The sequence below is a fragment of the Arabidopsis thaliana genome, chromosome 5 (genome assembly GCF_000001735.4).
Source record: "Arabidopsis thaliana chromosome 5, partial sequence".
Classification (NCBI taxonomy): Eukaryota; Viridiplantae; Streptophyta; class Magnoliopsida; order Brassicales; family Brassicaceae; genus Arabidopsis; species Arabidopsis thaliana.
The window spans coordinates 21,030,290-21,052,439 of record NC_003076.8 but is presented as its reverse complement, the minus strand read 5'-3'; the positions used below and the strand labels follow the sequence as shown (position 1 = coordinate 21,052,439).

General features: G+C 35.2%; 5 protein-coding genes and 1 long non-coding RNA gene across 10 annotated transcripts; 2 read left to right on the top strand and 4 right to left on the bottom strand.

The window, feature by feature from the left end:
* Nucleotides 1-370: 370 nt before the first annotated feature.
* AT5G51800 (Protein kinase superfamily protein) lies at nucleotides 371-4,249 on the bottom strand. Its single transcript, NM_124559.3, has 4 exons — nucleotides 3,151-4,249; nucleotides 2,459-2,905; nucleotides 2,052-2,111; nucleotides 371-1,972 (listed from the first exon to the last, which is right to left on the bottom strand). The coding sequence occupies exons 1-4, from the start codon at nucleotides 4,121-4,123 to the stop codon at nucleotides 534-536; spliced, it is 2,919 nt and encodes a 972-aa protein (NP_199993.1). The 5' UTR covers nucleotides 4,124-4,249; the 3' UTR covers nucleotides 371-533.
* Nucleotides 4,250-8,245: 3,996 nt separating this feature from the next.
* AT5G51795 (DNA/RNA-binding protein Kin17, conserved region) lies at nucleotides 8,246-9,357 on the top strand (the record flags this gene model as incomplete). Its single annotated transcript, NM_148118.1, has 3 exons — nucleotides 8,246-8,669; nucleotides 8,710-9,053; nucleotides 9,082-9,357. The coding sequence occupies 3 exons, from the start codon at nucleotides 8,246-8,248 to the stop codon at nucleotides 9,355-9,357; spliced, it is 1,044 nt and encodes a 347-aa protein (NP_680423.1).
* A 1,464-nt stretch (nucleotides 9,358-10,821) lies between these two features.
* On the bottom strand, nucleotides 10,822-12,907 carry AT5G51790 (basic helix-loop-helix (bHLH) DNA-binding superfamily protein). Of its 4 annotated transcripts, none has more exons than NM_001344960.1 (3): nucleotides 12,502-12,907; nucleotides 12,034-12,387; nucleotides 10,822-11,929 (listed from the first exon to the last, which is right to left on the bottom strand). In NM_001344960.1, the coding sequence occupies exons 1-3, from the start codon at nucleotides 12,871-12,873 to the stop codon at nucleotides 11,846-11,848; spliced, it is 810 nt and encodes a 269-aa protein (NP_001332480.1). In that variant the 5' UTR covers nucleotides 12,874-12,907; the 3' UTR covers nucleotides 10,822-11,845. The 4 variants fall into 4 exon arrangements, with proteins under 4 accessions (NP_001332480.1, NP_001332479.1, NP_199992.2 ...); NM_124558.3 differs by having other exon boundaries at nucleotides 11,565-11,929; nucleotides 12,502-12,802; NM_001344959.1 differs by having other exon boundaries at nucleotides 10,822-12,387.
* AT5G07825 lies at nucleotides 10,893-11,133 on the top strand. The gene has a single exon (NR_143032.1). It is a non-coding gene; the product is annotated as an other RNA (long non-coding RNA).
* Nucleotides 12,908-15,666: 2,759 nt separating the features above from the next.
* AT5G51780 (basic helix-loop-helix (bHLH) DNA-binding superfamily protein) lies at nucleotides 15,667-17,814 on the bottom strand. 2 transcript variants are annotated; one of them, NM_001344958.1, is made up of 3 exons: nucleotides 17,460-17,814; nucleotides 16,863-17,219; nucleotides 15,667-16,059 (listed from the first exon to the last, which is right to left on the bottom strand). In NM_001344958.1, exons 1-3 carry the CDS (start codon nucleotides 17,628-17,630, stop codon nucleotides 15,994-15,996), a joined length of 594 nt encoding a protein of 197 aa, NP_001331036.1. In that variant the 5' UTR covers nucleotides 17,631-17,814; the 3' UTR covers nucleotides 15,667-15,993. The 2 variants fall into 2 exon arrangements, with proteins under 2 accessions (NP_001331036.1, NP_199991.1); NM_124557.4 differs by having other exon boundaries at nucleotides 17,460-17,617.
* A 1,372-nt stretch (nucleotides 17,815-19,186) lies between these two features.
* Nucleotides 19,187-21,497, bottom strand: AT5G51770 (Protein kinase superfamily protein). Its single transcript, NM_124556.2, has one exon. It carries the CDS (start codon nucleotides 21,408-21,410, stop codon nucleotides 19,446-19,448), a length of 1,965 nt encoding a protein of 654 aa, NP_199990.1. The 5' UTR covers nucleotides 21,411-21,497; the 3' UTR covers nucleotides 19,187-19,445.
* Nucleotides 21,498-22,150: the final 653 nt, after the last annotated feature.

Here is a 22,150-nt window from a genome sequence, read left to right as displayed (position 1 = left end):
ACCAGAGCAGAAAAATTTGTGGAGAAGAAAAATATAGAGGTCAAATGTGGCACAGGTGATTTGAGAGAGAGAGATATATGAGCTGCCTTTAGAAGATACAGCCGCCAATGTCTGTTTCTCTCGACACAACTATCACTTCTCATTTCTCATTTCTCATTTCTCATCAGTCAACAACTTCAAAAAAAATAAAATATATTTCGCGGTTAATTCGTTCCGTTCTTTTTTAATCATATAAAATACCCCAAAAGAAAGCTGTATAATATAAGCTACAATTTCTTCTTCATTTTTTATATCATGAATAAACTGTGTCGAACGAAAACATTAGCTATTATATATATATATATATATATATGCTGCTCACTACCACTCACTATAACTCTCTAAATATTCGAAACAAATGTTGCTACATAAGCTAAATTAAATTTGCCAAATTATTAAAACGGACAAAAGTTGACTAGTAGGCTGACGGTCAAACCCCTCTATATCACCTTCACATGTGACAAAACTAAAAGTATGGTTTTAAAACCACTAGACTAATACGACGATGTACTGGCTGATTGAACCTGGAGAAGGTGGTGGAAGCAATCAGCTGCAGTCGGTCGGTTCTCTTGGTTTGGTTCCAAACACTTCCCCTGAAGGTCTCTCAACATCTTTGGTACATTACTCAATCCACACGTCTTTATCATATAACCCACTCCCCAAACATCTACTTTCACCGCATGCAAGCCTCTCTCCATCTCCGGCGCGTATCTCCCACGTTCATCCTCCCTCTCCTCATTGTCTACCACTTTGTCCGCGGGGCGGTGCGGGTTAAGCTGTGGGGCCTCGACCGCAGCGTCAAACCCACAAACAAACCAATCCGTGTCAGTTGTTGTTGTGGTCGTCGCCGTGCTTCTCATTACATTATCCCATCCCATGTCACGATGCATGAAAGAAAGGTCGTGAAGTGCAAGGAGCGCTTTAGTCACACACATCAGCGAGTCGATGAGCTGGTCAATGTTTCGAGGTTTGACTCTGATTCCACGTGGCTTAAAACTCAACGAGAGATCCTTCTCGCTTGCCATATCCAAATGCTCCGCGTGTGGAACTCTTTGGTCGAGAAAATCGTAGATTCCTTTAACACCCAGCCATTTTCTTTTGCTTGAGTAATACCTTGTCACCGTATGAGGCGTTAACTCGGTCACATAATCTCCACGATCTATTCTCTCGAAGTCATTGTAGCATGAAGGCCTCGTAGTGCACCGATCTGCAAGCAAAGGTAAAAGGGAAGCGAGACGGTAACAAGGAACCAAGGCCTTGATTCTATCCGACGGTGACGAGACGTTGAATGAATAAAGATCGGTGCAGATCACTCGATCTTGTGATGATAGACTCAAAGCGCAGAATGTTACGGTGAACCCTATTGCGTGATATCCAAGAATATATGGAAGATCGTTGTACGACCAAAGAATCTTCTCGGCCAATAGAGAAGAAGGATCAGCAGCACCTTCTCGTACCTTGTCAGCTTCTTCTCCTCTCCATAAGCCAAATCCTTTAACATATCCGATTACGTTTGGCCACTGATGTTGTACATTTTCTATGCAAGAAGACGAATCCGGTTTACGCAAAATCGCCATTTCACAAAACTTTGAAACCATCCGGTTAATGCAGTCGTCCCAAAGCGGGATCAGCGAGTCTTTACTCGAGATAACGAAGCCATTATTAGAGTTTAAGCGGGACATTATGGGGCCAATGATGTCGTATGTGATTGCTCTACAATCTAGTAGCTCAGTGGAGGAGATGGAGAAGAAGAGCTCTTTTCCTTGCGGCAAGTCTTTGTAGACGTCTGGCCGGAGAGGAAACCGGAGATTTTCCGGCGGTGGTTCTTGAAGATACCGTGCGAGCTCAAATAAACTGGGAAGATTTCCGGCTGGCACTCGCAATTTACTTAAGCAATGCTCCGATGGGTCTTGGAACTCCAATGTTGATATTGCTGTAGTAGCATTAGATCACATGTTAACAATATAAAAGAATAATGCAAATTTGAAGGTATAAGATTCGGAAAAACTTACATTTATAAATGGGTTCTGAAAGTTGAAGCTGAGGTCGATCAAACACACCAGCCACATTTACTGAAAAGGTTAAACAAACATATTATGAGTTGCATTGATTTTCCTCTTTACTTTAGTTATCACCAAACGATTATTGATCAACCAAACTTGCCACATTAATTGAAACAAAATATGGGATTAGAGAGTTGCCTTGTTCTTCCTTTTTAATTTTGTATATCTATCACTAAAGGCTTTTTTTTTTTTCTTGCTCTATAAGATCAGAAACTTTCATAGATACATTAAGATCAATGAAAAAATAATAAATATCTTGCTGATTAGAGAGGTTCATTGAACTTATATATGTGTGTAGCCATAATTTCATTTGTAGCCATAATTTATTACTAAACGAATTTATGTATGTGTGTTACCTGAAGGTGAGGGAGCAGATGATGAAGTTGACCTTTGTCTCCCAAAGACTTTAAGATGTTGACCAGAAATAAATTTATCCAAAGAAAATCCCTTGAGAGGTCCATCTTGGAAGGATTCCATTGTACAAGCCACCATGGAATCATCCAAGTATGTGAGCTCATCCGCATTCAAGAAACTCGACCCACTAACCCTAATTCTCCCATAATCAACCTCTCCTTCAGCCCACAAGTTAACCGATTCCTCCCAAGTTAGCCGTATTTTTCCAATACGGCGAAGATCTCTCAGCGAGGAAGACGAAGAAGAAGAAGAAGGAATCATCTCAAAAAAGGGATTGTATAATGATTTATTAGAGAATAAACCTGATCCTCTAGCAATGTTGTGTGCATACGGATATTGAGGATGGTGATCATCTCCAACTAGTGATAATGCCAAACGCTTCCCTCTTCCTACAAAGTACACAATTTTATTTTGCTAAAACATATTTAAGTATTAAAAAAAAAAACTATAAAACAATTTCAAGTTCTTTCAATTCTAATCAATAAGACCAATAAACGAACGTACTAAGCATAGTCTACAAGTCCAAATAACGCAGTATGGCACAATGTGACTATTAAATAATAATGGACTTTAGACAAGTCAATGGATAATAAATAAACAAAAATGGTTATAGAAGTAAAATATAAAAATTTACCAATGGAAGGGATAGGGTTGTTTTCAATATCATATTCGTCTCTTGAAGTCATCAATGCTGGATAAAGAGGAGGAGGAAGCGCCTCAACAGACGGAGGCGTTGAGGCAACAGTTACCGTAGCTCCGCCACCGCCACCACGGTTAATAGTCGGAGCTCTGACACGTGGACCCATGAAAAGAGCTAGTTCTTGATAGACTTCTTCGTCAAAAGACGCGGGAAGTCGATGTTGCTTTCTCTCGTAAGGAGAGAGCCTGAAGTAACTCTTACCGTATTTGTCCTGATCTCCACATTTTTCCCATTCATACACTTTCCTAAACTCACCAAGCATGTTGTCCCATTTCGTACCGGCGATTTTAGAGTCCCGGTTTATACCGTGTCGGTTTAGATACTCAGCTACTTCCCTGTCTTTTTCAGCACGGGTTTTGCCTCTTCCTTCGACCGACCCGGATCCGGACCCGGTTCCTTGGGTTTGGTACTGGGCTCTCCAGGCTCTTGCTAGCCATAGCATCTCGTTTGGTTTCCACACTGGGCTAACGTACTTGCCCTTTCTGAATTTATGTTGAAACGACTCCGTCTTTGGTTGTTGTTGTTTTTCACTGTTGGTCGCTTCTTGACCCGGTGGTGAAGATCCGGCGGTTTCGGTGGAAGAAGCTGTTACCACGGCGGTGGAAGGTGTCGGTGATGAAGAGATTGTGGAAGCCGTTGGGACGGTGGAAGGAGACGGCAAGGCTTTCCATTGAGGAGGAGAGAGACCACTGGAAGTGCTGAAACGTGGTCTTTTGGGGATGACCGGAGCTCCGGGAGAAGATACGGTGGGTATGAAGATCGGAGTAGGGAGGAAAGATTGGTGGTGATGATGGTGATGATGGAGGAGTGATGGGTTTGGTGCTTGGTGATCGAGTGAAGAATCTTTAGGTGAGGAGATTTGATTCGGTGGTGGTTTTGTAGCATCTCCTTTTGTTGTCTCACCCATTTCAAGAAGCACTTAAATTAAAGAGGAAATTAAAAATAACCCAAAATGAGTTTTTATTATTAAAAAGACAAAAACCAAAAGGGAGAAGGGAACAAGAAGAACCAGGGAGATTATTTGTTTGATCTTTTGAGACTCAAGCTAGTTAGCTTCTCTGGTTTTTGGGGGTTTATGAAGAGTGAAGACTATTAGGGTTTTTAGCTTTTCGGGTCTTGCTTTTTGCAGAAAATTGAAAACGATGTAAAAAAAGTAATATGTTTCCAAGTTTTAATCAAATATATATAATAGATTTAAGCCCGTTAATTGGGACTCGTTGTAAATGTAATATATGCCCTTTGTAACGTAGATTCTTTTTTCTGTCAAAGCTAACCAATCGGATTAGTGATACAAACTACAAAGCAGCAAAAAAAATTAGCGCAGAGAGAATAAGAAACGATAGTAAAATAGTTAGAAAAAATAATAGAGAAAGATAACAATCAAAACGGTATACATTTTCACCACTAGGGAAATAATTGCCAATTCAATCCGGTATATTTAGTATTTTTGTCCAAAATTACAACACCTAATACGTCAATTAGCACAGAAGAATTTCGGTCAGTAGTCAACCCTCTCAAATATTTCATTTCAGTCAACGTTTTCAAATAATTCATTTTAGTCACTAGTCATCGCTCTCAAATGACTTAACATTTTTTAGGAAATACAATGCAATATATATAGAAATCAACACATTCCTTTTCTTCTCAAAACCATATTGAACTTCTGTCTCCGAAAATTAAAATTCGAATTAGGTCGAAACGGTCCTAAATCTACTGAAAATAGACACATTATATTTGCTATAGAAATAAAATATAAAAGCTATTGTCATATTTCAGGCTTAAGCATATGACAATAGCTTAGGCTTACATATATTAATGACTTTGCTAGTAGTGTTTTTTATTGGCTCTTCACACTGTTTCAAGAATTATAAAACATTTTGATGAACACATATATTGTATGATGATTCACATTATTAACGGCGGAAAAAAAAAGATTTACATTATTAACAATTTTTTCTATACATATATAAAGGTTGATCTAAATATAGGTTTTCTAACAATTTGAATATTGTATGGTGATTTACAGTCATTAATCAAGAAAGCATATTATTTTTGTTTTGAATAAAAAGAGATGTCTGTGGAACCTGGCAATGAATAAAGCGCATCAGTTTAGCTAATATAACTACACATATATATATTTAATTTTGATGTCTGATTTTGACAACTAGAAAAAGGTAAGAGAGTCCATCATTGTCCTTCTTAAGACTGCAAACGCGGCGTAAGAATTATTAATTTCACTGCTTTGTTATTTTTCTTTTGACGTTTTACTATTTAAGCATTTTTCAGTATTGCCCCATTTTCTCTTTTCTTGAGTTAGATTTTGGATAATTTGTTTGTTTTCATGAATTTTAACCAGGAAGAAGAAGTTTTAAAAATTAAAATTAAAAAAAAGAATAATAAATAGCCGAGGAAAAAAGGGACTGAGAGTGTGTGTTTGTGCGATAAAAGGGAGAGATGAAGAGATGTGGACACATCGGTTCCATGCTTCTGCTCCATTGACTCTCATGCCAGTTTTGCCTTTTCCGAGCTCTTTTAAAATATTTCTTATCAAAATTCTAGTATAGGCTTATAGCATTACTAAATATACTTGAAGCATTCAATATATTTTATACTAGAAGTAGTTAAAACATGTATTTCTTTTACCTTATATTGTGTTGTCCAGCTCAACCCCACTTACCCAAACCAAGCAAAGCTAGCTCAACTTACTGCTTAATGTACAAACTTTTTAATTCATATATATATATATATATATATATATATATATATATATATATATATTTTAATGACAATACAAAATACTCTCTAAATTATTGTACAATATGAAAATAAAATAACAAAACAGAAAATCTTTCATATTATACATTTTTGGTTTTTAATTTTGTGTCATGTATATAGAGCATTTGTTGAAGATCCAAAATTCTTAATGTTGTTTTGATGTCTTTACTGGAAAACCTAAGATTATATGAATCTTGTATAAATAGCATCTCATGTATTTGAATATCTAATTAATTTAATTATCCCATACAAAATTTAAATATAGTAAACTTATAAGAAATGAAGTAAAATGTTTTTTTTTTCGTTAAACATAAAAATATGTAACTTCTCTCAAATTAGAGTACATTTGTTTACATTAATTTTAAAAAGATAGATGAACATTGAACTCGAAAAATATTTATCGATCCACAAGATACATAATAAGTCATTGAGCTTACTTTAGTGGTGGTCTATCAACGCAAGAGAGCGATCACAGAGCGAATCTAACTAGCATGTTAAAATCGAAGTCAATCGAGTCAAATCATGAGTTAATATCCCATTTTTAAATCCTTCTCTGTTGGTGATAGATTGTTACAACTTGACATGTACATAATGCATAAATTATTTGCAAGATCACGGCTGAAGTCTACTGTACCCAAATTTTGAAACTGGTTAATCCAAGAACTGATGTTTTCATATGGTTTGGTAATTGCAACTAGAGGACGGCAACAAAAACAGCTATTCGTCTTTAAAGATCCTACAAGCAGGTATTAAAGGTATATAAGTATAACACATAGTCACATTATAATCTCTTTGATGCGATCTATGTGACTATGCCCGGACTTGATTTCGATCTATGTTGGACTTCAATTAAGTTGGAAGTAAGCTTATAAATAATTTAGTAACTTGCAGATAATAATGCCTTGAGTAAATTGTAATGGAGGATAATAAATAGAGTAGGGTGACTTAAATTTCATGAAACCGTTAAAAACACAGAAAGACAAGTGAAAAATGATGGGCACGATCACCAAACCATTAACTCACATCTCTTTTGCAATTTCTCCTAATTTAAAATTTAAACCCTAGTTTCTCTCTCTTTCTCCCTATATATGCTTTTCTCTCTCTAGGTCGGCTGCTGCTCACCTAATTAACAGACCATACATAAACACTCTCTCTCATCACTTTCTTGTCATGAGATTTTTGATTTGTTGTATGCATGAAATTAATTAATTGTTGCCCTAAAAGGGCACATACACATGCTCATGCCTCATCAATGGAGGTAAAGTTTGCTTTTCTTGTTCTAACATTTATAGAAATAATGTGTCTTTGTTTCCACAACTATTTATAGGGAGGCATCACTTTCTTAGTTCTATCCTCTCAAACCTCGATAGTTGATATCATATCAACAATATTTTGTTTTGGATTTACTTTTGAATTTATTTGGGTTTAGATAAATTGACAAAAAAAAGAAGAAGATAAATTTCGGCTTTAAATCTTATACACATATTGTAATCGGTATCTTAGGAAAGTAGCAAAGGGTGTCAAAAAAGAAGAAAAAGTGGGGGAGAAAATCTATATGGCTGCTTTATGGAGAATATTTAATCATGAGTATATTATATGCATGCTTATAATGTGATAACATTAATAGCTAGAGTTTGCTTTGGCTAGCGCTTATGGGCATATGAATTTTCACTATCTATATAGGCATTTTGGGATTCCGTAATTTACCCGAAAGCTGTTTTTTATTAGTGTGTTATTCTACAAAGCCTTCGTAATCATTTGTCTTGACATGAGATAGATTTAATGATGCTAGTTCTACCATGGATGAAAATGCCTTACGAGTCCTTATCTAGCTTTAACACATTAATGAAATCGGCGGAGATGTATCGGTTTCCATATCAAAATGTGGGGTATGTGCAAGAAACCAAGCCTGAACCTTAAGCTCGATAAATTATATCGAGAATTCAGGAACCAACATGTTGGCGTTGGTAACAATAGCTTGATAGCTTTATTTTGTCATTCCTTTGCTTCAGTTTAGATGAGAGAGTAATATTATAGTCCTCGCTAGTTTCATGATCCCTAAAAATTCGGTCATTTAAAAGAGGAAAACGCTCCCAAAGAAAATAAAAAGAAGTCAAAACTTAAAAAGTAAATTATGGTACGAATGCAGAATACTAGAGAATGGCCCAACAATAATCATATAGCCCAATATATATCTAAATCTTAGGCCCAGTACCGTATGGGCTTTAATTAGTGGGCCTTATTCACCATAACAATGTTTGTTATGAGTTCCTCTTCAATCCCTAATGGAATCTTCATCATCGATGGGCAAGAACGATATGTTAACCCCGAAGGCGATGTCGAATCGAATAAAAGCGAAAGGACTTCAAAAGCTTCGATGGTATTTCAGATGTGTGAGAAACAATGCCGAGACGAGAATGGATTCAAGTGTCATTGTATGAGCGAATCTCACCAGCGTCAGATGCAAGTTTTGGGTCAGAATCCGACTCGTGTTGTTAATGGTTACTCTCAAGAGTTCGAGCAGACGTTTCTCGATCTGATGCGGCGGAGCCACCGATTCTCTCGTGTCGCCGCCACTGTTGTCTACAATGAGTATATTAACGATAGACTTCATGTTCATATGAATTCGACAAAGTGGGCAACTTTGACTGAGTTTATAAAGTATCTAGGGAAAACTGGTAAGTGTAAGGTTGAAGAAGAGAGTTAAGAGTGGTTTAGCTGAGGAGGAGAAGCAAGAGAGGGAGATTCAGAAACAGATTGAGAGAGCTTCTGCTGGTTGTGAAGGTAAAGACGTTGTGGTTGATGATGATGATAATGATGATGATGAGAAGAAGAAAGATGAAGACTTTAGGTTGAAGAAGGTTGGGTTTGCTCTTGGTTTAGGTGTTAAAGAGAGAGGGGAAAGCTCGAAACTTGTGTTTGGGGATGAAGAGAATGACAAGGTTGAGAGAGGGGATAAGAGGAAGAGATCAGCTTTGGATGAGTTGATGAAGGAGGAAGAGAAGAAGAAGGAGAGGATGAATAGGAAAGACTACTGGTTGTTTGAAGGAATCATTGTGAAGGTGATGAGTAAGGCTTTGGCAGAGAAAGGGTGTTGTGAAGAGAGTGATTGATAAGTATGTTGGGGAGATCGAGATGCTTGAATCTAAGCATGTGTTGAGAGTTGATCAGGTGGAGCTAAAGACTGTGCTTCCACAAATAGGAGGGATGGTGAAGATAGTGAACGGGGCATATCGTGGTTCGAATACAAGGTTGTTGGATTTGGATACGGAGAAGTTTTGTGCTAAAGTGCAGATCGAGAAAGGTGTCTATGATGGAAGAGTCATCAAGTCCATTGAGTACGAGGACATTTGCAAACTTGCTTAGTTTTATATCTTTAGACCAAATTAGGTTTTATGATGTCCATTGAGTTAACTAACATCAGCAAATTTTTGTATTGGTTTTACCCTACCATGTTTCATTCTCACAATCCAGCACATGTACGAAGAATTTAGAGAAGATTTCAATTTGGTTATCTTCTGGATTATGTTCTGTTTTGGCTCCAAATGAACTTCTGAACTTTGCTGGTTGATTCTCATCACTTACAACATGTCCATATAAGGACTGTGTTTACTTTGATTCTATTTATGCGAGTTGATAAGCCAGAGATACATGTTACTAACTCTATTCAGTTCACTTTCTTTGAACAACGTATCACTAGAAGTTTTACCATTGGACTAGTTCAAAAATAAAAAGCCATGATGGGTTCTAAACTTTTGGTTATAAATATGGTTAAGAGCCACACAAAAATTGACTAAAAATTCTAAAAATAGATGGTTCAGAACCTAGTCTCTTTGAGAATATTAGAAGTTAAAATATTTCTAACAACTTAACTTATGGGATCGTTTATGCATTTCTCGCCATAGTTGTTGTAGACCCAAAATTTTCGATAAATCATTCAAAAAGTTTATAGAATTTGAAAAATCTATAAGAAACCAATGATAAAATGAGTGAAGGAACAAAAATATGTTTTTTTTCCTTCCAAAATTCACGGGATAGCTAGAAACTTATTTCTACAATGTTATTTACTGCTAATTCTGTAGAACCTTGACTACTTCTAAAGTCAAATAATCGTTGACTAATATTCGCCAAGTGGATTTTATTCTCAAGGATATTTGGTAAAATCGTACACCACCATAAATATTCGAAAGCTGACCATAGTACAAGCGGATATTTTTTGGTAGTACATGCGGATAATGATATGTATGCCAACTAATCAGCATCAGAAACGGGCCAAACCTCACACTCACACAACACTCAACTAGATAACTTTAGGTTAATTAACTCTTCTAAAGCCAGAAACTCATACATACGTAAGATTAGAGCTTTTTTCTTCCACTATTTATGATTAGGTGAGCTGTCTTAAATCGTGCCCTCGATAATTGGATTTCAGATTCATAAAAGGGTACTTCTCGAACTAAAAATCGGAATATATGTGACCAATTTATTATTAATAAATAAATAGTTTACCAAATTTTTTGTTATAAATAAATTCGAAATTTAGGGATCGGGCATAGACATTTTCTTTTAAGCTTTACGGTCATCCACTTGAATTATAGATAGAACTAGTCAATTCGGATATGCTAAACTTTTTCTTATAACTTTTTTTCTTCTGGAAAAGGGACTTTTAAAAAATAAAATTATGTTTTTTTGTCATCAGAATATTATTTAACCACGCATCACCAACAATTGATTTAAGTATTGGTCTAATTAGGCTGTCTTTATTAGAACATAATCCAATTTGAAGATCATGAATTCGTTGGACAGCATCTTTGTACTTAACCATTAACTAACAATAATTAAATCAAAAGTATATTAGGGAGATCTCAACCACTCAATCGTATCTTTATTGCTTTAACATTCGACTGCCATCCTCGCTAATTTTTATATAATTAAGATGTATTTAAGCCATAATTTTACATAAATCTAAGAAAAATTATTCAACGGCAAAATATATATGACCGAAGTTATGCGATACTGTTTATGTGCTTCAGTGCTTCAGTGCTTCTGGTTGAGGCCGAAGAGGCAAAAGAAACCTAGAGTTATATATACGTCACTATAAAATATAGATGAATATTTGAATGTACTTTCTTCTTCTTCTTAACCCAAAAAAACGTTTTCAGTATTCCTTTCCATATATTTCAGTAATGTCATGTAATTTCATTTATGAACAAAATATGGCATGATTAGAAAACTTGAAAACCGTGAGTCAAATCAAATTATGTGCATGCCATATTATCTACTAATATATATGCGGGTTAATCAAATGAAAGTTTCTTTTGATCAGTGTTTGTTCCTAGCTATAGGTCAATGTCGTACGAATTTAGTCAGTAAAACTCACAAGATATCTACTAATGTTGAATGGCAGCTGCTCCATTATTTAACCTGCATTACCATGCTCCTCTCATAAAATATCTTCATTGGTAAGTCTCAGAGAAGTGTATGTATGCTATGTTCAAAATATCTATCAACTATGGTTCATGCATATGAAGTATAAAAAGACACCGATGAGACTCTAGTCTTTATCATCGATTGATGAATATATATATTCAAAAATGTATAAAGAAATCAGGCGCATCACTATATTTTTGTTTTGTTGGTGATCAAAAGATTCTCCTATATAAAGAAGCATGCATGAAAGTTTAGAATTTGCTAATTCAATCTAATCAACCAGATCATTTTTACAAAAAAAAAAAAAAAAATCACTCCAAGTAGTGAAGGACCAAAAGAACACACCCTTACGGACACTAAAACAAAGAGATTGGGACAAAAGCATCATTCAATGAACATATTCTTATGACAAATGTTAGTTTTTTCAGTGCCTAGTCGTGGAAAGTACTAACTGCTCAATTAGCTTCTGCTGCAACCAAGCTAAGTCGAAGCAATCAAAGCTATTTACCTGTGGATATATCATATATATGGATACATAAGAATAAGCATATTTACACAATAGATAAGCTTACACTAAAAAACTCTACAATAACTCCAAATATGTAACCGTACCTCGACTTGTATAGTGTACATGAGCCTCTCGTTGACTCGTGCTGTTAAAGAGCTGATGACTTCAAGTCCTTGCCCGTGAAGAACTTCAAGAACTCTTGAGAGTGGCCAAGCCTCGAGACCTGATGCTAAGCTGCTCACAACCACCTCGAAGCCGCTCACACACGGTTGCACCATGACACTAGCTGGTTCCGATCTACTTGATCCAGATCCGGATCCGGATCCAGTTAGACTAGTAGGGTCACCAATCTCTCGCTTTAGCTCGTCTCTTCTTGCGGAGAGATCTTTTATCCTTGTTTGCGTGTCTTTGATGAAACTTACTGCTCCGTTTACATGATCTGACATGGCTCTCTTTCCCTGCGAAGAAAGAGCCTGAGAAAACTAAAACCCTAGAGAACAAAAATCTCCCATCAATGAACTTGATAGGAAGATTGGGACTTCAATGAGACTATTGGAGTAAAATATATGTACCTTGATGTATTTTAGAGGTAGCTGACTACGAAGAGAGGCGAAAAGGATCGCCATTTCTTGTCTTCTTTGTCGTTCGATGTTGCGGTGGAGAAGCTTCTTCTCCTTCTTCGTTTCATCTCTTTCTTGAGGCATATGACTCTGGTGCCTTGTCTTTTTAGGATTGTTAGAAGGATTCATGGGTTGAGGTTTAGAAATGGTAGATCTCAGCAGTAATCGTTTTTTTTTCTCTCTTGTTTTTTCCAATGAACTAGTTAGGTTTATAGGAGAGACTGCCCTTACATAATTGGGTCTGTCTTCTTTAATCTTGGAAGAAAGAAAAAAACAAAGAAGACTTACTAAATAATGCAGCCTCGGGAGAGGTGTTGTTTTCATCTTTAGTCAAATAGTTTGGTTTGCTGTAATGTTTCACAAGCTCTTTTACACGTGACAGAACTTTATGCTTTGTATGTATATAACTAGCGAGTGTGTGCAAATCATTTCTCTGGCTTTTTAATGTTGGGAGTGTCTTGTAGAAGATTTTCTGACGCGCTTTATAATTTCAGATATCCAAGAAATATGAATGGTAAAATCTTGATTAGTCTAAAACGGATCCCAATATGATCTTGATCGATATAAATCTTGATATATTTATATGGATCAAGATCTGGAATTTACATTCCAATTTTCTTTTATATGATGTGTTTCATATATAAAAAAATACATAGAACATTTTAATTAACTTTAGAAAATATATAATATTACTAGTAAGATCAATGTGAATATCTATACATTTTATCACATTTGGATTTATTTATTTTTGCTTGAACATTATGATCTATCATGCAAATTGTTTTCAGTTTTCTTCCAAATTTTTGCATGTGATTTGAAGATGACTAATGAAGCATTTTTTTCTTATGGTACACTGGTATCTGCTTCGAGATAGAACAAAAAAATCAAATGATATTTGATCAAAATATCTGGATTTGTCAATTGTGATAATGGATGAATAGTCATGAGTCGACTAATCGGTAGAATTCTCCATAGAAACTTTCAAGGAGATAAAGAGGTTGCTCAAATTAGAAAGTTTGTCGTTGAATTATGTGTGATTTGTTTGACAAAAACACAAAACAACGAAATGATTATGTGTGGTTTCTATTAGTTTTGGCCCAATAAAACTTTATGGTGGCAACAAAGAACATTCGGCAAATAAGAACGTGTACATGTACTCAAATAATATAATCTCATGCAAGAGAAGAGATTATTTATCAATATGTTTGTGAAGATGTTCGCAGTATCAATGAACACACAAATGTTGTCAGTATTATAACCGAACTTTCTAACGCAGTCTAAGCATGAAAATCATATTGTTATAGTATACATTAGAATTGCGGAAAATTACGTACATATCCCATAACAGTTAAATGAAAAAAAAAAGAGAACAAGAATACAAACATCATTTAAAAATATTGGGAATTCACTCTCATTCACTTGGACAGAGAAAATATCTTATCAGTTTCTTTTGTTGTTTTGGCAATTTCGATTGTCATCGGGTAAAACTTCTAGAAACTAACCTCACGATATTTTTCAATCAAAATATGATAAAGATAAATAGTAAAACCAAGGGAGACACATTTAATAATGGGGATAAGCTAAGTGGATAGGATGAGTGAAGTGGAGTGGACATAGTTAAAAGATAGGCCTAGGACAGCTCATGCAACTTCAAGACAAGGTGGAAGAGGAGACAAGAAAGATCCTGGTTATTAATAGATGGAAACCAGCTGTTTCATTTGTCCTAAAATATCCCAGCCTCATTAGCATCTCATGGATCCCACTCTCCCAAATTATTTCGAGCATGCATTATGCCACATGTGAGTTTATGTAGTTATTCATTATAACCTCAAGTTTGATTTTTGTTCTGTGTGTAAGCCGTGTTCAGTTACAAACCAACCACTTATAATAATCTAACAGTATTTTCTAATCAAATTGTTAGAAAGGTAAACAGTAGAACTGCCGTCAAGGAAGACGAATTTGATGTAGTAAGGGACTACTTTTTTTTTTTTTTTTTTTTTTTTAGTATGGGACTACTTAAAGTCTTAAAACAATAGTTTTGATCGGAAACAGAAAATCTAGTCGATTCGTTTTTGGGAGATTTACTCGATAAATCTTTGATTTTGATGATCCTAGTGATAGTTTCTAATAGGTTGAGAGAAAAGAAAATAATAACGATAACTAGAGCTTCCGAGTTGTATAAATACAAGATTCTTATTTATAAATCGAATTTGAATTTAATTTCATAATATTTTAAAATAATTAAAAACAATTATCGGAAAATTCCAAAACATTTCCAACAGATTTTGATTTCCAATGTTGTATATTCGACGGTCGAATTCCGTCAAAAATCTCGAAAATCCATTTCTAACGGTTTTCCCCGTAGGATCTTGCATGTTTAATGTTTTCTTGTTGTATATGTTTAATACATAGTATTTGTTTTCTTTTCATAAAAAGTTCACTTAACCGAATTTGTTTTGAAATTATTAATGAGACTTTAATAATATATTGTCTGGCAATAATTTTATGCTTTTTCAGTTAGGTTTGTTTTGTAAAAGTTCATCATCATGAACATATCGTTGTATATGTCGCCCAAAAAAATAAAACTTTTAAGATATTTTAGTTTTGTGAAACCAAAATGCTAACTAACCGCAAGCATTTTTTTATATAAAAAATTCACAAATGTATTATATTGGAATTTCAATAAAACTTTCACTTGCGTTGCTAGTACAACGTAACTCACTGTACTATACATTTTGATAAAATATAGTATCAGTTTTATAATATCCAAATATTGACCTTTAAAAAGATGGAAAATACTTAGCTGTTCATAATAAGAAACTCATATTTTTATCCTACAAATTAAGATTAAAGCAGATTGAAGCTACAAAAATCTTTATAATACTATATAGTTTGTTTGCTTAATTTTGTATATACTTTAATAGCTGTTTCATATATGCTTCATTTTTTTGTTTGTAAACAGATTCTTATACGAGCACTAATATGTGCAACTTAATGAGTTTAATATATTATAGTCTTGTCTTACAATTATAAATTCTTATTTTGTAAATTTTCGTTGGTTTTTCTTATATATAAATCAGCAGAATACTACCAACTCTTTTTTTTTTTTAATAAACGAATGCTACCAGCTTCAAACACTGCCTAGACACCACTAAAAACTTTAATTTCTTTTTGAAATTGATCAAATAAAATCCCAATCATAGCATATAACCATAAAATATTAAAAAAAACATATAACCATGAAGTACTAACTCAGCTTATGGGAAACATAATTTTCCGATCTATAAACAACTAAATGAGCTAATGACAATCAGATGGAATAAACATAATATACATACAGATAGATGTGAACACGACACAACAATCACAGGTACGAATAAAGTACGTACTTAACTATATATGTCGTTTACTTGACAAGTTAAGAGCAACCTACTCAACAAGAATTTACTTCATTCTGATTAATCTCTTTTCAAGTTCTGCTAAGTCAATCATCAAAGCCATATCGTTGACCTGCAAAACAAAAGAAATTTTCAATATATATACTCAAATGTACCAAACTCTTATGTATAGTAGTATATATACGAAGTATACATCTCTTCATACGAGTAAGATTTTTGCTTTGAAGAAAATTCGAAGACAAAATCAAACAACAGGCACAGTTAATTGATCATTTTGTTCTATAATTGGATATTCCATGCCACCCTCTAACCTGGGACAGAATTATTGAAATACCTTGATAATGCACATGCACCCTCTAACCTCCAGAAATATAATAGTTTTCAAAATTCAATACATACACCATGAGGTGATATATATATTTAAATGCATGAGGGATATAAATTTTAATTACCACATGTGAGAACATTTTCTTGTATATATGGACAGTTGCAATTATGATTTCTTCTTTTCAAATATTTGATGCTTAAGATAGAAAGATATATAAGGTTCCTACTAACGTCCACAATCTGATGGATTCAAATGTCGATAGTATATACATATATTAGCAAAGACCTCAATTCTTTTCTTTTTTTTTGAATCTAAATTGAGATGTTATGAAATTGTGTGTATGTGTATCTTACAACGCAACCACACAAATTCTTGTTTTTACCAACCATTTTTATAAACTACAAACATGAAAACCAAACAAAACGAAAGGTTTATGGAGAACTTTGATTTGCATTTTGTTAAAGAATTTAATGAAAAGTTCGAAATAGAAAGTATTTTTAGAAAAAAATAAAAATATTTTGGAGCAATTGATGTCTATATCGCAGCTGAAATAAGTAACTAAGATTATGAGGGTAGGATAGGTTTACCTCGGCCTGTATGGTGTAAACTAGCCTATCATCAACAATAGAGGAGATGGAGTTAAGAAGGCAGAGACCATATTCACTAAGCACTTGAAGAACACTCGAAAACCGCGGTTGGCCACCGCAGCAGCGGCTACTCAACATGATTTCCACACCAACCAAACACTGACGAACCACCACATGATTTTTCCCACTTATCATCTCCACATCTTCCTTAAAATCACCATTACTACTACCCAATAAACTTCCTCTAGACAGTACCATGAGATCATCTCTCCTCACACTTAGCTCCTTGATCTTCCTCTGTAGATACTTTATGTAGTTCACCGCCTCGTTGACTTGATCTGACGTCGAACGCTTACCCTAGAGAGAGCAAAAGAATCCGCCAAGAAACAAAACAAACCAAGAAAGCAATAGATCTATTTAGGAACCTTTTAAGAAAAACACTATAGTTAAGTAACATCACAAAGTCAAAACACTTGTTACTATATCCCTTTTTCATTTTCTTACATGGAAGACTAAATAAAAGGACAAAGATTAAGTAGATCTAAGAAGTCATGAAGAACCGAAATCAGGATTAGGGTTTTTAGGGGAGTGTGAGACCTTGATGAAGTGAAGAGGGAGAAGAGAACGAAGAGAGGCATAAAGAGAAGCCATTTCTTGTCTCCTTTGCCTCTCAGTTTCTCTGTGCATCATCTTCTCCATGTCGTTATTATCAGTACCACATGTCAGCTTCGTACACCGTCTTCTTCTCTTGTCCCGACAATCATCCATCTGGTGGTCTTAAATTAATAAAAGTAAATATTCCTTTAAAAGATTCTCTACTTCTGATGATGAAGATGAGACAGCAAGATCTGATCTTATGCGGATTTTGTGATCTTAGTCTTTAGAAGAACAGCTCAGGGCTTTGTTGTAAAGTTGAAAAATTATTGCAGTCTTGAAGATTGAGCAAATTAATTTAAAAAAAGATATTTTGATAATATTATTTAATAGAGAGAAGAAGATACGTTGGTTAGTCGTATCGGAAAAAGAATTAAAAATACGTTTGATAGGGTACGCACGCAGTGATGGTCTTCATCAGCTCTTCTTCTATAGTTAATAATATAATCAAATATGTGATGTTCTATTCCGATCGAGATCACATGCTTACTCTTTTCTTATTACCATTCTACATTTTAAGACATCCTCCAAATTCTCAAGATAAACTTTGCACATGCAATTCACTAAAAAACAAAGATTTTAGCGACCAAATTATCCGGTTGGTTAGATGTTATGTAACAAGTATTCGTTTTGTTGAAATTGTTTTAAATATTATCGTCTTTTTAATTAATGCATTAAAATTTTAACAAAATATACTCAAAATGATATATAATCAACGTATTGTTGATGTCAACAAAATTCGTTTGAAAGGCATCAATATTCAATGATATACCGTTTTAAACAGTACGACTGTAATTATTAAGCCATTTCTTACAAGGTGAGGTGGTGGTAATTTTCGTCAATTAGACTTTGGTTTTACAAATCTTTGGCAAAAGGTAGTCGGTATTTCGCATGAACCACACCTATGAGCCCAAAACAGGAAATTAACGCTATAGAGCTTATATATAACTAAAACTTCCACGAAAATCACTTCTTGAAAAAGAATAAACAAACATACAACCTAAAATAAAATACTTGAAAAGTGATTGTTCGTGGTAAATTATGCGATAATTGACACTTTCTTTTTAGTATTTGTATGGTTGGTAGTTGTGGGACAGTAAAGGTTTATACCAGCACGACATTGATATGTTATTTATAGATGGTAAATGTCAGCTAATTTTAACCATACAACTAAAATCGTTATGAAAAACTATACGAACGAAAGATATGTAAACATGGCCAAAAGTTATTTCATATGATTTTATTTCTACCAATATGGTTAAATCGTGTTTTTGAAGCTTTTTGAAAATAATCACCTTACCCCTCCCACCATTATATCCTTTTTCTCTCTTCAAAACTCACTAATGTACATGTTTTTTTTTTTTCTTTTAACTTGGAGGCTTTTTTTTTTTTTTTTTGTCGTAAAAAAATTATATCTTCAAGACCGGCTTTGCCCAAAAGTTAGTGGTTTCATGAATTTATAATGTTAGAAAAAAATTAGAAATATAACGTTCTCCAAAGCCCAATAGACCAATTGTATTTTGATATTCAACAAAGGGCCAGTCCTAACCAAGTGTATAAGACGTAATGACTAGATTAGGGCCACTATAATTTCCTAATAGGCCCAATAACGAGGATCCTGTACAAACATATGACTTTTAGAGATTTCAACAGATTTTTTTATATCAAATCTCAGAATACTCTTCATATGCTGCATCCTTTATGCAAATTCAGCATAAATCTACGAGAAAAACTAGCAAAAATTGATGTTGAGTTTTACAAGAAAATGATCACTAAACTACAATAATTAATCATAATCAGATATACGAAGCTAAAACACCGTTGTGCAAACAAATATAAGTGGCTCAAACACTAAAACATCACTAACAAAGACAGTGTTGTAGGACAAATGCTATAAACCAACACACATCTACCACCAAAGAAACCGCTCTATCGATTCTGCTTCCTTCGTGCCTTGAACGGGAACCGAGTCTGCGGTGATGGTGAGAATTCTGTAGGCAAATCCGGTGGGCTTATCGCTCCTGTAAGCATTTCTAAAACATCTTTCATTGAAGGTCGTGAAACCGGTGATTTTTGCAGACATTGCAAAGCCACCTTAATGCACAAAACCGCTTGTTCTTGGTCTAACAACTGCAGCTTTTCATCCACCAGATCACCGAGTCTCCCTCTTCTCGCCAGCTTCCTCGCCCACGACATGAGATTTGCACGCAGCATGATCTCAGACGCGGGTCCAGTTACTTCCAGCGGCCGCCGTCCTGAAACCAGGACTAACAACAAAACTCCATAGCTATACACATCAGATTTTTCAGACACATCATCTATGTTATTACCACAACACTCAGGAGCAACATAGCACATCGTCCCTCTCATGCTCGGCGTGCTACTGACTCCGCAACTCTTAACTGAATCTTGACTGTTTCTACGCCGTGCTCTCCATTGTTCACCGCTTAGCCCATCTAACCACCAGTCTATGCTACTACCTATACTGTTACTACTAACACCTCTTCTTTTCTTCCTATACACTTCTCCATCCCCGTGCCGCCTTTGATCCACACTTCCACTCACATCATCACTATAAAACTCAGACTCCAAAGTTTTCTTCTTCTTCTTCTTCTTCATTCTCTTAGCAAGCTCTTTCCTATACTCATCTTTCCACCACTCTCTCACCATTCTCCGCTTCTTCTTCTTCCCCTTCTCCTTCTCTTCATCCAACGAAAGCCACCATTCTAATCTCTTACTACTCTTCTTCTTCTCAACTTTCTTACCGCCTTCCGCCGTCTCAGCAATCCAATCACTACTCTGTCTCTCTTCCTTCACCTCAGAACCAATCCATTGCATCACATACTCCTTCCCTTTCCCTCTTCCAACATTCCCTTCTTGCTTCCACCACCAATCTTTACTCCTCACCACATTACCAACCTCCAACACACTTCCTTTCTCCCCCATCTCCGGAGAAACCGATACAACTGTCTCCGGTGACGTCATAGGCACCTGCTCCACCATCTCCGGCGATGAAAGAGGCACCGGAGACTGATCAGTGAATCCAAAGTTAGATTCATCACAACCAGTAGTATTAGTAACAACACTCTCAACTTCTTCAACTACAGAACCATAATCTTCCACTACATCACTCTCAGACACTACTTTAACTTCAACATGTTCAGATTTCAACCTAGCTAAACCAAAATCAGAGATCTTAGCAGAGAAGAATCGATCCAACAATACATTACTAGGTTTCAAATCTCCATGAATCACACAAGGATTCAAGCTATGTAAATGTTCAATCCCTTTAGCTATATCAATCGCAACGAGAAATCTTCGATTCCATATCATAAGCTCAGGAGATCTACGATGAAGAAGAGCATCTTGAAGATTTCCAATATCCATAAGCTCGTATACAAGAATCAAACGGCTTCGTCGTCGTCGAGAGAAGCCAATAACGGAAACTACATGAGGAGAATCAAGCTTACCAGCGAAGAAAAGCTCGTTTTGAAACTCTCTTTCTCCTTGAAGAGAACCTGAATCCATTACTTTAACGGCGACATTACCACCACCGGAGGAAGGAGATAAAGTTCCACGGAATACAGAGCCGAATCCGCCTTGACCTAGTCGATTCTCCGGTGAGAAAGAAGCGGTGGCTTTACGGAGAGATGAGTAGGAGAACTCGTGTAACGGTTGTTTCTGCGGCGGTGTAGAGGAGGAGGCTACGGCGGCGGGAGATCGGCGTTTGCGGTTGAATTTGCAGAAACAGATGGAGAGAGTTATGAAGAGAGAGAAACCTACAGCTGCAAGAGGAGGGAAGATGCGTGTGGTGGTTGTTTCATGGTGAGGTGTGACGGAGGAAGAGAACGGTGAATTTACCGGTGCCGGCGACGGGAGTGTTCGTGACGGCATAGGAAAAAAAAAAACCTCTGAAGTGAAAATAAAAAATTGTGTTATGTTATTATTACACTTTGAAGATGAGCTGTTACAAGATTGTTGTGGTCACACACAGTAGTTAATGACTTTTCATACATTTAATGACTTTTTTAATTTTTTGACAGACATTTAATGATTTTTTTTTTATTACATCACGCAAAGACTATAATTAAAGTTTGACAGTTTTGTTATCACTTATCAACATACTATAGTTTAGTGATTTATGTATTATTGATATGCTATGTAATGAGATTATGAGAGCGTATAATTAAAGAGTATAATTTCACATGGGTCATTAGGATAGAAGTTATTAAGAATATTAATTTGGAGTTTTCTTATTAAATAGCTAAACAATGATGTGTTATGCTAAACTTTTATAGAATTTGATCAAATGAAGAGTATTTTTTAAAAAAAGAAATGCATTATAGGACTGACAAACCTGCGAAAATTTTGGTTCGGTTAAAGAATGTAGTGACTAGTGAGTGAACACAAACATATGGTTTTGGGGATTATTTGGATTGCATACACTTTGTTCAAAACATCTAACAAATTTAAAAGGAAAATGTGAGAGTATCTATCTAAAATCACAAATCAAGAGGTAAAGTATCAAAGTGTGTGGGAGATGAGAGAAGAACTACATGGGAAGAATTAGATTTTGGTATTAGATTACACCCTTAGAAAGTTAGAATATCTAGCCTGAATGTGTTGGTTTAACT

Excerpts from the sequence above, each read along its gene's own strand:
- AT5G51800 (NM_124559.3), bottom strand. The coding sequence starts at position 4,123 with ATGGGTGAGACAACAAAAGGAGATGCTACAAAACCACCACCGAATCAA. Across the intron at positions 2,906-3,150 it reads CAACCCTATCCCTTCCATTG|GAAGAGGGAAGCGTTTGGCA; the intron begins GTAAATTTTTAT and ends TGTACTTTGTAG. Across the intron at positions 1,973-2,051 it reads TTCAGAACCCATTTATAAAT|CAATATCAACATTGGAGTTC; the intron begins GTAAGTTTTTCC and ends ATGCTACTACAG.
- AT5G51790 (NM_001344960.1), bottom strand. The coding sequence starts at position 12,873 with ATGAAAACAACACCTCTCCCGAGGCTGCATTATTTAGTAAGTCTTCTT. Across the intron at positions 12,388-12,501 it reads TACCTCTAAAATACATCAAG|GGAAAGAGAGCCATGTCAGA; the intron begins GTACATATATTT and ends CTTTCTTCGCAG. Across the intron at positions 11,930-12,033 it reads TGTACACTATACAAGTCGAG|GTAAATAGCTTTGATTGCTT; the intron begins GTACGGTTACAT and ends ATATATCCACAG.
- AT5G51780 (NM_001344958.1), bottom strand. The coding sequence starts at position 17,630 with ATGGATGATTGTCGGGACAAGAGAAGAAGACGGTGTACGAAGCTGACA. Across the intron at positions 17,220-17,459 it reads TCCCTCTTCACTTCATCAAG|GGTAAGCGTTCGACGTCAGA; the intron begins GTCTCACACTCC and ends TGCTCTCTCTAG. Across the intron at positions 16,060-16,862 it reads TTTACACCATACAGGCCGAG|GTCAACGATATGGCTTTGAT; the intron begins GTAAACCTATCC and ends TTTGTTTTGCAG.
- AT5G51770 (NM_124556.2), bottom strand. The coding sequence starts at position 21,410 with ATGCCGTCACGAACACTCCCGTCGCCGGCACCGGTAAATTCACCGTTC.